At 34.3% G+C, this 14,272-nt stretch overlaps 1 protein-coding gene across 1 annotated transcript in view; it reads left to right on the top strand.

Annotated features, from left to right (window-relative positions):
* LOC134686355 (uncharacterized) overlaps positions 1-14,272 on the top strand; it is a 114,344-nt gene that overhangs the window by 56,573 nt on the left and 43,499 nt on the right. The window contains exons 5-6 of the mRNA XM_063546030.1: positions 8,774-8,887; positions 12,181-12,308. Coding sequence (XP_063402100.1) covers positions 8,774-8,887; positions 12,181-12,308 — 242 coding nt within the window. The remainder of the gene's footprint in view (positions 1-8,773; positions 8,888-12,180; positions 12,309-14,272) is intronic.

Genomic DNA, 14,272 nt, shown 5'->3' with positions numbered 1-14,272 from the left:
TTTTTATTGTGAAAGTTTTGCCCTAATTGCTTGAACTTTTGGTATTAAAGCCGATTTCAAAGGGAATATCTTTGGTTATATTGCTTGATAAACAGAAAAGTCTTTGTTAGGTATTGTAAACTACCCTACTTTAAGAGTATACACTAGTCCGACAAATGAAAAAAGTAAAAACACAAAAATACCGAACTCCGAGGAAAATTCAAAAAGGAAAATCAAAAATCAAAAGGCAAAATCAAAAGTCCAAACACATCAAACGAATGGGTAACAACTGTCATATTCCTGACTTGGTACAGGCATTTTCTAATGTAGAAAATGGTGGATTGAACCTGGTTTTATAGCTAGCTAAACCTCTCACTTATATCAGTGACACATCTTTCTGTCTGTACGACCAGGCTACTTCGAAAGGAGGGTACGGTTTAGCTAACAAGCAAGCTAACCAAAGATATTATGTTTGCCTACATACTTAATGGAATCGGCTGTAACTAAAAACTCGAATACATTTTAACGGACAGTGGTCATGTTTGTTGATGAATATTGTTTTTCCTAGATTCACTCTTAAAAAATCATTTGGTAACATTTGGTCAAGTAATTTCAGAAAAGATCTTTTTGTAATTACGGACGCCAAGACAACACATGAACCTCACACGACCCCTCGACAAAGGTGAGCTTATATATGATCTGATAACGTTTCAGGTTGATAACCATTTGAAATTAAGCTAGTTTGTGTGTGTGTGTAGATTTGTATTGTTTTAAACTGTTATGACCTTTTAAAGTTAAATGTAGGTGTTAAATCTGAGAATTTCTTTTTTAAACTTATATACTTGTTTTAAACTCAATTGGTAGTATGAAGCTATTGATTGATTGATTGTTGGTTGCTTAACGTCCAGTGGTAAATATTTCATGCATATTCAGGACAAGAACAAGTTCACAATAAATACAATAGGTAGGTCTTGTCATACAAGAGGCCAATGGTCGTGGAATTTTGGACTGCCACTGGAAAATGAGGATGTTTTCAGTCAGTTTAATTGAAGTCTGGAGCTGGCATGTCATTTAACTGCTAGTAGTCTGTTGTTATTTATGTATTATTGTCATTTTGTTTATTTTCTTTGGTTACATCTTCTGACATCAGACTCGGACTTCTCTTGAACTGAATTTTAATGTGCGTATTGTTATGCGTTTACTTTTCTACATTGGTTAGAGGTATGGGGGGAGGGGGGAGATCTCACTAACTTGTTTAACCCCGCCGCATTTTTGCGCCTGTCCCAAGTCAGGAGCCTCTGGCCTTTGTTAGTCTTGTATTATTTTAATTTTAGTTTCTTGTGTACAATTTGGAAATTAGTATGGCGTTCATTATCACTGGACTAGTATATATTTGTTATGGGGCCAGCTGAAGGACGCCTCCGGGTGCGGGAATTTCTCGCTACATTGAAGACCTGTTGGTGACCTTCTGCTGTTGTTTTTTATTTGGTCGGGTTGTTGTCTCTTTGACACATTCCCTATTTCCATTCTCAATTTTATGTATTGGATAGGAACAGAAAGTTTGCCTTGCAGCAGGCCACCTACGGACCCCTCAAAGAGTTTTATTTTAGTTTAAACATATTTATTTATAGTGGATTGGGAAACAAGTTTTGCAACTTATATTAATCCCTTTCCACTTTGCGAGTGCGAGTACTGCCTTGTAGCGGCATTAGCCTACTCTTTTTTCGAAATCTACAAGGGTGTCTTTAACGTGCAAGAGATATGGCCCTCTCTCTTAACACAGGTCAGATTTATCGTCCACTTCCGACGGGCTATCATCGTTTCTTTAAGACCATACTCGCAAATGGTGTCAAGGGAGAGCCGAAAATCGAGTTCCTGAAATTTTCATCCCGCACGGGAAAATAACCAGGAACCTTTGTGTTAGTAGTCCGATGCACTACCACTGCACCACGGCTCTCTCAAAGAGTTGGTGCAAGGGTTCTTAACGTGCAAAGAGTGTGGCACTCTCTTTACACGAGACATCGGATGTAACGTCCCCATTCTGACCGGACGCGACTGCGAACTTGATAGATCCTGCACAGCCAAACGGACGCCCCACTTCGGCAAGAGTTTAACTGCCGGTCGGGAGAAGACTAAGTGACTATATTTCTATTTCCCAGTAACCCTTGGGGAATTTTGAAATGCACAATTAACAAAGCAAACGTTAGTTTCAAATACTTTAAAATAGACTTTTAAGGATAATGTACCCTTGCGTTGATCTCATGCTGAACATAACAAAAATCTCTGTACAAAGGTCTGTGAATTTTCTACAAAAATAGTGATTTTATTTTCACCAAATTCTCTTTTTCTACTAGTTACACTAGTAATTTTAGGGGCCCTTTATAGCTTGTTGTTCGGTGTGAGCCAAGGCTCCGTGTTGAAGGCCGTACTTTAACCTATAATGGTTAACTTTTTAAATTGTTATTTGGATGGAGAGTTGTCTCATTGGCACTCACACCACATCTTCCTATATCTATATAAATAATAATGCTTTGCAAGAAGTTTCCCCTTGACATATATACAAAATTATGTCTCTATTATTCATTGTCTGCAGCTGTTTTGATACTTTTGCAGTTTGCACATTTCGTAATTGACATGCCACAGAAGGGGTCATAAACCATACCCGAAAAGATAAAATATTGATCTAAGTACTTTATCTGCATCTCTGAACCCCCACCCCGGTTTGTTTTTAGGAGGGTGTCTAAAAATGGTCGATTACAGACAGCCGAGTACGCATTTTACTTTCCAGGCGTGTTTACGTTGATTGTTACTGTCCTGAAAACTGCCCTTTCATAAAATAGTGATTTTTTTAGTGTTCTATCGAACTTTTGAAGAAAAAAACCTGATAACCATTCAGACAAAAAAGTTATGTTGAAAAAATCTTACAGATACAGCAAGTGATTCTTAACAGCTATAAGATACATTTTTCTTTTAAAATACAAACTTTTTCATCTTATGGGGAAACTATTCCAAGCTTAAAACTTTCACTGTAACCTCGCTCTTACTCATCCCCATCCCCCAAATAAAACCCAAACAAACAAACCCGCAATACTATTTTCATTCTTATAATCAGCACTCAATTGTTCACAAAAAATGTGTTTTAAGCTGCTAAAGACATATGATTCAAACGATCAGAAAGTCCTTTGTTCTATATTTTTGCTCTCCATTTCAGTTATGCAAAACCTTTTACATTTTTATTTAATGGGTTATTGTTGAAGGTATTACGATGACGTATGGTTATTAACACATACTTCCTTTGGTGTCTTATGGAAATTTGTTCATTGACAACGAACATACCACATCATCTACTTTATATAAGTATTGTATAAATTACAACGTATTTTGGTGATCTTGCAAAATGATCGTAATCCCGAAAATCATAAACACATTTTCTTATCTTAAAAGGGGGCAAGAAGGGTTCCATTAACAGGCCAATAAATTAGATTAGAGTTAATTAAAAAAAAAAAAAAGATAGGGGTATTTTTTCTTGCATAATAACAGTACACGGATTCACAACAATGTCAATTTCAAGAAACCAGGCAAAAGTTAATTAGTAAATAACAGTACATCATCAATGATCTTGAATATATGCCACTTTTAACTAAAACATAAAGGCACATAACCAGGACATAGGAGCACAGAACCAGGACCGTTTTTCTTATCACCAGCACCGCGTCAGGACAATTCCGTTTAACGAATTTGCACGACTTTTGCAATATAATATTGTTGTAATATACTTTGCATGGTACTTATGACGCATCAGAGAAAAATTAAGCAACAAAACAGTCGTTTTATTGCCGTTCTGATACAATGTAAACAAACCCACCAGCACAGAATCAGGACCCACCAGCACCCGTCAGGACCAAATCACCAGCACAGTACGTTCTCTCGCAGGACAACCATACCCACCGTGCTGCTACAATATACACATGAGCTAAAGATCAATCGATAAGTGTGTAATTAAATTGTACTAGATAAAATACATGTATCGTGTGATACGCCAGATATTGAAGAATAAAACGAACAGTTAGTATGCCGCTCCGTCAATATATACACATGCTGTCTGTCCATGGTCCCCTCTAAAAAGAATATCAATGTACTAAGTCCACGATAATATAATTCAGTATCACGTGACAGCATCTTTCCTCCTCGCGCGTGTGTTCTGATTTATGATTTTTTAGAATTCCCCAACTATATATAGACATCAATCTTATTCTATGAGAAGGGAAAAGGGGGTTGGGGGTGTCAAAGGCATGTATACTAGACCTGCTCTGTGACGTTGGTGCATTCAAACTGGTTGCTGCTACTGTGACAATGTCCAGAACGGGTTGACATCCGAAGAACTAAAATCTAGTATACTCTCCCTCAGTTACAAAGTCCGTACAGTAGAAATAGACGTTACAGAAATCCGACAAACATGTGGTCAACTTGAAACAGACGTTGGAGGCCTGAGTAACATTTTTGACGAAACCAAAAAAAAGTGTGAAATAAACACCAACGAAATAACCAAAGTAACCAAATCTATCCAAGCTATAGATGACAAAGTTAAAACAAACACAAATGAGCAACACATATCGCACGAAATAAAGGCATTGCAAGAAACTGTATTATACCTACAGTACCGGTCGATGAAAAACAACCTTATTTTCACAGGTTTATACCATGAGAAGTATGAAAACACTATGGAAAAGTTACGCGTGTTTTTGTACCAAGAACTTGGTATAGAGCATAATATTCAATTTGGAAATGTGCACCACTTTGGAAAAAATTCTAGAAATGGTCCAAAACCTATACATGCAAAATTTCTTTATAGAAATGACCTCCAGCATGTACTTGAGAAAACATACCATCTCAAGGATTCGCAATATGAAATAAAAGAACAATTTTCACAAGAAATCGAAAATAGACGACGCAACTTTACCCAGTGATGAAAGAGGCTAAAGGGGCGGGAACAGAGTGACCCATTTGAGAGACAAGTTATACATTAACAATGAGCTATACATATCAGAAAATAATGCGTTTACTTCAGATCCTGTAAACAATATGAATACACCAGTTATCGCACCGCAAAATACTGACAGGAGATCGAACAGTCCGGTAACCCATCAGACACCTATTCAACAAACGAACGGTCGCCCGAAAAAAACGTTCAAGAGCAGTTTCATCCCCAACTGCAAATAATGGTTTATAGGAACGCCAGGGAGAACACACAACATTAAGTGAAAAAAACCATGTTGAATTGAACAAACAGTTTGGAGTTAGATATATTATGTTTAAATTGTTGAAGACACAGGAACAGATTACAATATCCGGACTTTCAAGAACTAATTAAAAAGCATAGTATCGTTTCTTTTACGGAAACTAAAACTGATTACATCGATGAAATAAAATAAGATAACTCTAAATTTATAATGAAAAACAGATACAAAATTGCTAAAAGAAGGTTAGGTGGAATAGTGTTAGGTTACAAAGATAATTTGTCAAAATATATTGAAGTTTTAGAAACTGACTGTAATTTTGTAATGTGGTTTAAAGCATGTAAAACTTCTTTACAAACTGATGATGCTCTTTATTTTGGTATTGTATATGTCCCACCTGAGCACAAAAATCGTAAAAATTACTATCGCATTTAAGTCTAAAATGGCAAAATCGCATTTATAAATGCACGCAATAATTTCTGAATTTACCGTATATAGATCTCACAGCGAAAAGTATCAATGTTTGCCTGCTTGGGGATTTTAACGCATGAACGGGTAACGACGTTGATTATACAATAATGAATGATAAAGAGAGTCAAACTGAAATTTTTGGGTTTATTGAGAACGATTTTGTAGTTTTAGATAAACTAAATATTCCTTTATTAAGACAAAGTTCAGATAAGGCGAAAAATAGATATGGATTTTTTTTATTAGAGTTTTGTCGGGCAAACTCGCTTTTTTATTTTAAATGGGCGAATGGCAGATAACTCGGAAAATTTTACCTGTCGAATTGTTAGCGTTGTAGATTATGTGATCACATCTGAGCATCTGCTGAGATTTGTGTGCAACTTTTGTCTGCACGATTTTTCTAAATTATTTTCTGATGTACACTGTCCTATAACAGTTTCCTTTAAGAACACGTATCAAGAACATTCTGATTCTGGAAATATTTCTCAAAACAAAAATTAAAAAAGATGAAAAAAAAAAAGTGAAATTGGGATTTACAAAAAGTTTTTAAAAATGATTTGGTTCAAGAAAGTATTGACCCATATGGACAAAAACGTCGAAGTAGCATTTTCTTACAAATTTTAAGCTCATTCCCAATTAAATGATATTTAAACGTCATCTGTTCTTGAAATTTTCAAAATGGCTGCCGTTGTCATAGAAACAGCAAGAAGAAAAAAAACAAAAAAACTCGCAAATTTGAGGCAAAATTCTGTAACTAGGAGTAAGTGCATACGATCAAATACAAATCTGTACTGCAAAACATCTTCTAGAATATGCTAGAAGAAAAACAAATATATAATTTTACGTGCTTCTATTCTATACATAAATCGTGCTTTCAAGAGAAAATCGCCACTGATAGAGAGAGAAACTCGAAGAGTACACATAAGTGACATTTCTGCATCGAACACCTGCTACAATATACACATGAGCTAAAGATCAATCGATAAGCGTGTAATTAAATTGTACTAGATAAAATACATGTATCGTGTGATACGCCAGATATTGAAGAATAAAACGAACAGTTAGTATGCCGCTCCGTCAATATATACACATGTTGTCTGTCCATGGTCCCCTCTAAAAAGAATATTAATGTACCAAAGTCCACGATAATATACTTCAGTATCACGTGACAGCACCTTTCTTCCTCGCGCGTGTGTCTAATTTATGATTTTTAAGAGTTCCCCAACTATATATATACATCAATCTTATTCTACGAGAAGAGAAAAAAGGGGGGTTGTATACTAGACATGCCCTGTGACTTTGGTACATTCAAACTGGTTGCTGCTACTGTGGCAATGTCCAGAACGGGGTGACATCCTCCGCTATTGCTTGTAATGGCAAATGTAGTTATCATTATTTAAGTCGCCAAAACCGAGTTTTGGGGACTTTATGTTTTTGTCCCGTTTTTTAAAATAACATAATTACAGATATCGCTTAAATTTTACAATTATTTAGTTTATATACGCCTTATTTGAAAACAATTATAAAAAACATTGGTCACCGATGAGTTAAAAAAGATATTTCAAATCAAATGCCAAAAAATTGCATTTTTGCACCAAAGGGAGAATTTGGATTTTTTTCAATGATATAAAAATTTTAAAAGTCATCTTGGGCCAAACCGAATCAATTTTTTGGGCTGATTTTCGTACCATATCATAAAGTTATAACGAATAGTGTAATGAATAAAATTTGTAATGAAAAAATAAAGGTTTAATTTTTTGCTGAAATTTTTGTACCCACGAGCCACCTTAAAGCGATATTCACTTTACTACCAACTGATAGATTAAAGCAGTCTTTACCATTCAGGGATTACAAGCACTTTGATTACCATTCTAGTTGTAATTTACAGACAATAACTTGTGTTTAAGTGTATATAAATCTCTATAAATTTTTCAAGAAGGTTCAATACCACTAAAGGAAGGTTGTGATTGATTCTGGGGGTTATGGTCCCAATGGTTTAGGAATTAGGGGCCGAAAAGGTGGCACAAAATAATTATTTTTGTAGTTTTCTAACTATAACTTATGTTTAAGTGTTATTTGCCAAAAAAAAAAGGTGGTGGTAATTGATTTCAATTTTTTTTTTCCCTCAAATTTCTCAAATTCCAAATTTTTGAAAGTTAAAAGAAGAAGTCTTTAATTGCAAAATATTGCGAAAAAGATTTGTAAGATTTTGACATTATTTTTGTGTCAGAAACTCATATGGTGTCAAAAATTTGATCGCAATCTAAATTCAGAGCTGTTTCAAGCTTGAATGTTGTGTCCATACTTGCCCCAACTGTTCAGGTGTCGACTTCTGCAGTCATATAAAACTGCCCCCTGCAGAGCTTCTTGTTGCTCTTTATAGTCATTTTTTACAATTTAAAAATGCAGTCGTATGTTAGTATCACGTCGTTGTCATCATTATCAGATAAACTTTGGTTTCATAACAATAACTTTAGTACATGTATAAGGGAAAAGAAATCTATGAAATTTAATTACAATGTTTATAACCTGAAACGGAAGGTTTAGATTGATTTTGGGGGTCGTGGTCTGAACAATTAAGGAGAAAGGGGATTTTTTTTTTTGGGGGGGTGCAATTCTTAACAGCATAGTTTATTGCACAAAAGAAGAAAAGAAGGGTACATTGTTTTTTTTGGGGGGGTGGTCAATTAGCAACAGCATGTTGTATTGCAGAATAGCAAACAATTGAATATAAATTCAAATCATATAACCAATTCTAAGTTCTTTGACTAAGGTTATTATGTGTCAGCAACCTAATATGTGTCAAATATTTAATTACAATCCAAATTCAGCTAAGCTCAGCAAAGCTCATTTTAATTTCTAATATCTAATACTATAATCTTATTTTACATGATTTCCAAAGCATCAGTAAAACAGGCCTAGGTGAGCGCCACTAGTTTTCTTTCAGATTACTCAATGATATAAAAATATTGAAAGCTGAAACGATATATGAATTGAAAAGTAATTGAAGCAAGTTTCCTAAAACAATTGTTGTTTGAAAATTATCATCTTGACGATATGAATTTAATCTGTATATTTTTTTTTGTCAGGTTGATGGGGGTACCCAAGTACCTGCAGCTTATGCAAACTTTGCAACCTTTCAACAAAAGTATGCAAATCAAATGTATGAAAAGATCAGAGATAGTGCCTTTTCAAAGAAACAGGTAAAATTTATATTCAAATTTATATTTTTTATTTAGTACAAAAGGTATTCTTTAGGCATTACAATACTCTAAATTAAATAAATAGTATGGTTAAAAAATGGTGAGAATAAGTATATTTATGATATATTTTAGTCGAAGTTGTCAATTGAGCATCTGGTTGCCATTATTTAGAACCAATAGAAGCAATGAGAAGATACTTATAAACTTTTCAACAGTGTATACATCTATATCTTGGTGTCTATCGTTGTCATCTGTTAACTTTTACAAAAATCTTCTTCTCTGAAACAAATGACCCAAATTAAACTTAACTTGACCACCATCATCACTAGGGCATGTAGGGTATCTAGTTATAAAAATGTGTCCTATGACCCTGCCTGCTAACCAACATGGCAGACATGGCTAAAATGGAACATACATGTAGGAGTAAAATGCAGTTTTTGACTCATATATCTGATCTCCCCAGGATATCTCAGGATAAGCTTGAAAAATATCACAGGGCAATCTTGAGATATCCTGATCCTGAGATAGGTTTAACAAGGGAGGGTATTGGAACAAGGATAATCCAGGGATATCCAGGGACCATCTGGACCATAAATTTCCTAGTAGAAAATCCTGTGATAATGCTGTGGTCAGGATTCTCAGGTCCTGGTCTCAGCAAATTATCCTGATACATGTCGGGATTTACAGATTTGCTTGCATTGAGTTGATATCCTGTGAATATCCTGTGAATGTCCTTAGTTCAGGACTAATAAGTGTCTTACAAGAATTCTAAAAGAAATTACAAACTTTGAGTAAAATCTTATTTAGCTCACCTCGCCTAAAAGGCCTAGTGAGCTTTTCTCATCACTTGGCGTCTGGCGTCCGTCGTCGTCGTCGTTAATTTTTACAAAAATCTTCTCCTCTGAAACTACAGGGCCAAATTAATCCAAACTAGGCCACAATCATCATTGGGGTATCTAGTTTAGAAAATGTGTGGCGTGACCCGGCCAACCAACCAAGATGGACGCCATGGCTTAAAATAGAACATAGGGTAAAATGTAGTTTTTGGCTTATAACTAAAAAACCAAAGCATTTAGAGCAAATCTGACAAGGGTAAATTTGTTTATTAGGTCAAGATCTATCTGCCCTCAAATATTCAGATGAATCGGAAAACCCGGTGTTGGGTTTCTGCCCCTGAATTGGTAATTTTAAGGAAATTTTGCTGTTTTGGGTTATGAGCTCACCTGGCCCGAACGACCAAGTGCGTTTTTAACATCACTTTGCGTCCAGCGTCCGGCGTCGTCGGTGTCGTCGTCATCCGTCTTCGTCAACTTTTACAAAAATCTTTTCATCTGAAACTACTGGGCCAAATTAAACCAAACTTGGCCACAATTATCATTGGGGTATCTAGTTAAAAAATTGTGTCCTGTGACAAAGTCAACCAACCAAGATGGCCGCCATGGCTAAAAATAGAACATAGGGGTAAAATGCAGTTTTTTGCTTATAACTCAAAAACCAAAGCATTTAGAGCAAATCTGGCTGGAGTAAAATTGTATATCAGGTCAAAATCTATCTGCCCTGCAAATTTCAGATGAATCGGACAACCCGTTGTTGGGTTGCTGCCCCTGAATTGGTAATTGTAAGGCAATTTTGCTGTTTTTTGTTATTATCTTCAATATTTTTATAGATAGAGATAAACTGTTAACAGCAATAATGTTCAGCAAAGTAAGATTTACAAATAAGTCAACATGTTCGAAATGGTCAGTTGACCCCTTTAAGAGTTATTGCCCTTTATAGTAATTTTTTTACTTTTTCATAATTTTTTGTAGATTTTTAGAAAATATTTTCCACTGTAATTACTGGGCCAAGTACATTATAGGTGGAGATAATTGTAGCAACAAGAATGATCAGTAAAGTAAGATCTAAAAACACATCAACATCATCAAAACACAATTTTGTTATGAATTTTTGTTTCCACTGTGTAATATGCGCATAGACCAAGGTGAGCGACACAGGCTCTTGAGAGCCTCTAGTTTACATTTAAATATTTTATTATGCATTTAACTGAAAAATTATTGTTGAAAACTCCATTAGAAAATTGAATTGAGATCAGTTTTGAAATAAGGGAAAGGAAGGATGTGAACAAAAAATTGGGAGGGAGGTTCAATTTTTCTAATTTCAGATTTCATAAATAAAAAGAAATTGTTTTCAAACATTTATTTTAGAGGATTAATATTCAACAGCATAGGGAATTGCTCAAAGGCAAAACAAAAAAAATAAGTTTATTAGACCACATTTATTCTGTGTCAGAAACCTATGTTGTGTCAACTATTTAATCACAATCCAGATTTAGAGCTGAATCAAGCTTGAATGTTGTATCCAACTGTTCAGGGTTCAACCTCTGTAGTATAAAGCTGGGCCCTGCAGAGCATCTGGTTAGTATATAGGACCAGTTATCAAATTGGTTCACATTTAGGTCTAAAGGGTCCAAAAATAAAACTTGATTTGATTTCATCAAAATTGAATTCTAGGGTTCTTTGATATGATGAATCTAACCATGTATTTAGATTTTGGATATTGGAATACCACAAATGGATGGTAAGAATTGTCTTTGGGAATTATGTCTCAAACCGTTAAGGAATAAGGTGCAAAAAAGGGGGAAAGGATTCCAGGTTAATGGACAATTAAGTACAACACATAATTTAAAAGCAGTGTAAGGTTGGTAATTGAAACTCATTTTAATATCTCACCTAAACTGCTCTTAAATAATGTATATTGGAAATTTGCCAAAAACTCTATCATTAATTAATTCCATTGGGAATTTGCCAAAAACTTTAGTTTAATGAACTTCATTGGAAATTTGCCAGCATAACATGTTGCATTGGAGTTATCTTCCTTTGTCCAGAATAGTACTTAAATCATGACTGTATGACATTTTATATTTATGATGTATTTAAATGAGTAGTTATTGTTGAAAACTACATAAGAAATTTGAGATGAGATCATTTCTGGAATAAGGGAAAGGGGGAGGTGAAAAAAATTTGGTGGGGTTCAATTTTTCTTATTTCAGATTTCCGAAATGAAAAAGAAAATGTCTTCGACAGTTCATGGTTCAACCTCTGCAGGAAAGGTTTGCTAGCACTCTCACTGTCTGTAGTTATTTATATTGTACTTGATTATATACATATATCTTATGCTTAGAATTTTAATTATTTACTGCTAGTAGGGCTGTAGTATGTAAGTAACTATGCTGTAACAAAGACTGATATGGAGTGCTGGTTTTGTATTATTTAACCTTAATTCTTTTTTTGTAGTATAATGTGGAGGAAAAAGAAAGTGAACAACCTGTGAAACTGACTGTTAAGCAACCAACATTCAGTCAATCTAAGAGAAAGACTGATGACGATACAGATGCAGGCCATTACTTGCCACCACCAAAGAGGTAGATCAATTTCTATATTTAGCACTTGAATAAAAGTATCAGATAATAGTTATATAGAGAACTACCCATCCCTTGATTTTCCATCATGTATCATGGAAAACTTCTTGGAATTCCATGGAACATGGAGTATTGGAACCTGTTTTCCATCCATGAGAAAAAAAGGAAATAATAATATTTCCATCTGAAACATTCCAAAAATTCAAATTCATTTGATGTATTATAATAAATACAATAAACAAGCAAAAACCTTCAAAATTGTTATATGTTTGCACTGACTATATAACAAGAAATTAAGGTTATAAATGTCACTTTTGTCAGGCTTCAGTAGATACATCTTGTAGAACAGCATTAACCATTTTTTTTGGAGTTTCATTTCTTCCTCATGATACCTAAAAATTATTTTACAGTTTTAAATACAGAGATATTTTTTTTAAATAAAATCCTTAAAACAATAATGATTAACTACTTTTAAGTCTTTGTCCTATGTATTTTTTTTTTATAATTATTGTATATAAATGTCTTCATTGGTATTGTCCATATCTTTAGAACTTAGTTATGATCTTCAGTTTATTGTAAAGATACACTTTTTAGCACACCTGGCCCCAAGGGCCAAGTGAGCTTTTCTAATCACTGTGTATCCGGCGTCGTCGTCCGTCGTCCGTCGTCGTTAACTTTTACAAAAATCTTCTCCTCTAAAACAAACCAAACTTGGCCACAATCATCATTGGGGTATCTAGGTTAAAAAATGTGTCCGGTGTCCCGGTCATCCAACCAAGATGGCCGCCACGGCTAAAAATAGAACATAAGGGTAAAATGCAGTTTTTGGCTTATTATTCAAAAAAAAAACTTTTAGAGCAAATCTGACTGAGTAAAATTGTTTATCAGGTCAAGATCTATCTGCCCTGAAATTTTCAGTTGAATCGGACAAGCCGGTGTTGGGTTGCTGCTCCTGAATTATTATTTCAAGGAAATTTTGCTGTTTTTTGTTGTTATCTTGAATATTATTATAGATAGAGATAAACTGTAAACAGCAATAATGTTCAGCAAAGTCAGATTAACAAATAAGTCAACATAATCAAAATGGTCAGTTGACCCCTTTATGAGTTATTGCCCTTTATAGTCAATTTTTAACCATTTTTCGTAAATCTTAGTAAACTTTTACAAAAATCTTCACCTCTGAAACTACTGGGCCTAATTAATCCGAACTTGGCCACAATCATCATTTACGTATCTAGTTTTAAAAATGTGTTTGGTGACCCGGCCATCCAACCAAGATGGCTGCAATGGCAATAAATAGAACATAGGGGTAAAATGCAGTTTTTGGCTTATAACTCAAAAAACCAAAGCATTTAGACCAAGGTGAGCGACACAGGCTCTTTAGAGCGATCTAGGTTTTTACCCTTATGGATCTATTTCTCATTAGCAACCTGGATTTTCATATAAACTCATGTTGGAAGATTTGATTGTTGATATAGGTTGCAAGCTATATATAGGGTATCCAATATGTTTAAAAAAAATATAATTATGTTTTTGATGTATTGTTGGAATGACATGTTATAATAAAATATGAAACTTGACTTGTAATTAACTGTGGATTCATTTATTTTACTGGATATCAAATTTGGTGGTTACCAATTTCAACAGATCTTAAATTATTTTATAACCAAATTACTTCAGTAGTGGATTATTAGTTATTATAATACACTATATACAGTTTAATTTCTCTTAATACCCCATCTTTATAATTATAAGTGAAAAATCTACTATAGGTGTTTTCATTATGTTATTCTGTTGAACTAAAGGAGCTTGTACACATTCAAAATGGTAGGATATTCAGTGTACTTTCCAAAAAATATGCTCCTAAATCCAACAGTCAATGCAAGTCATCAGAGAATAAATCTGCACTATTGGATGTCAAGAACTACGTCCAATAGGAATTTTTCATTTTGTTCAGGAGAGAAGAA

This window comes from Mytilus trossulus, chromosome 10 (assembly GCF_036588685.1).
Source record: "Mytilus trossulus isolate FHL-02 chromosome 10, PNRI_Mtr1.1.1.hap1, whole genome shotgun sequence".
Lineage (NCBI taxonomy): Eukaryota > Metazoa > Mollusca > Bivalvia > Mytilida > Mytilidae > Mytilus > Mytilus trossulus.
This window is presented reverse-complemented; position numbering and strand designations above follow the sequence as displayed.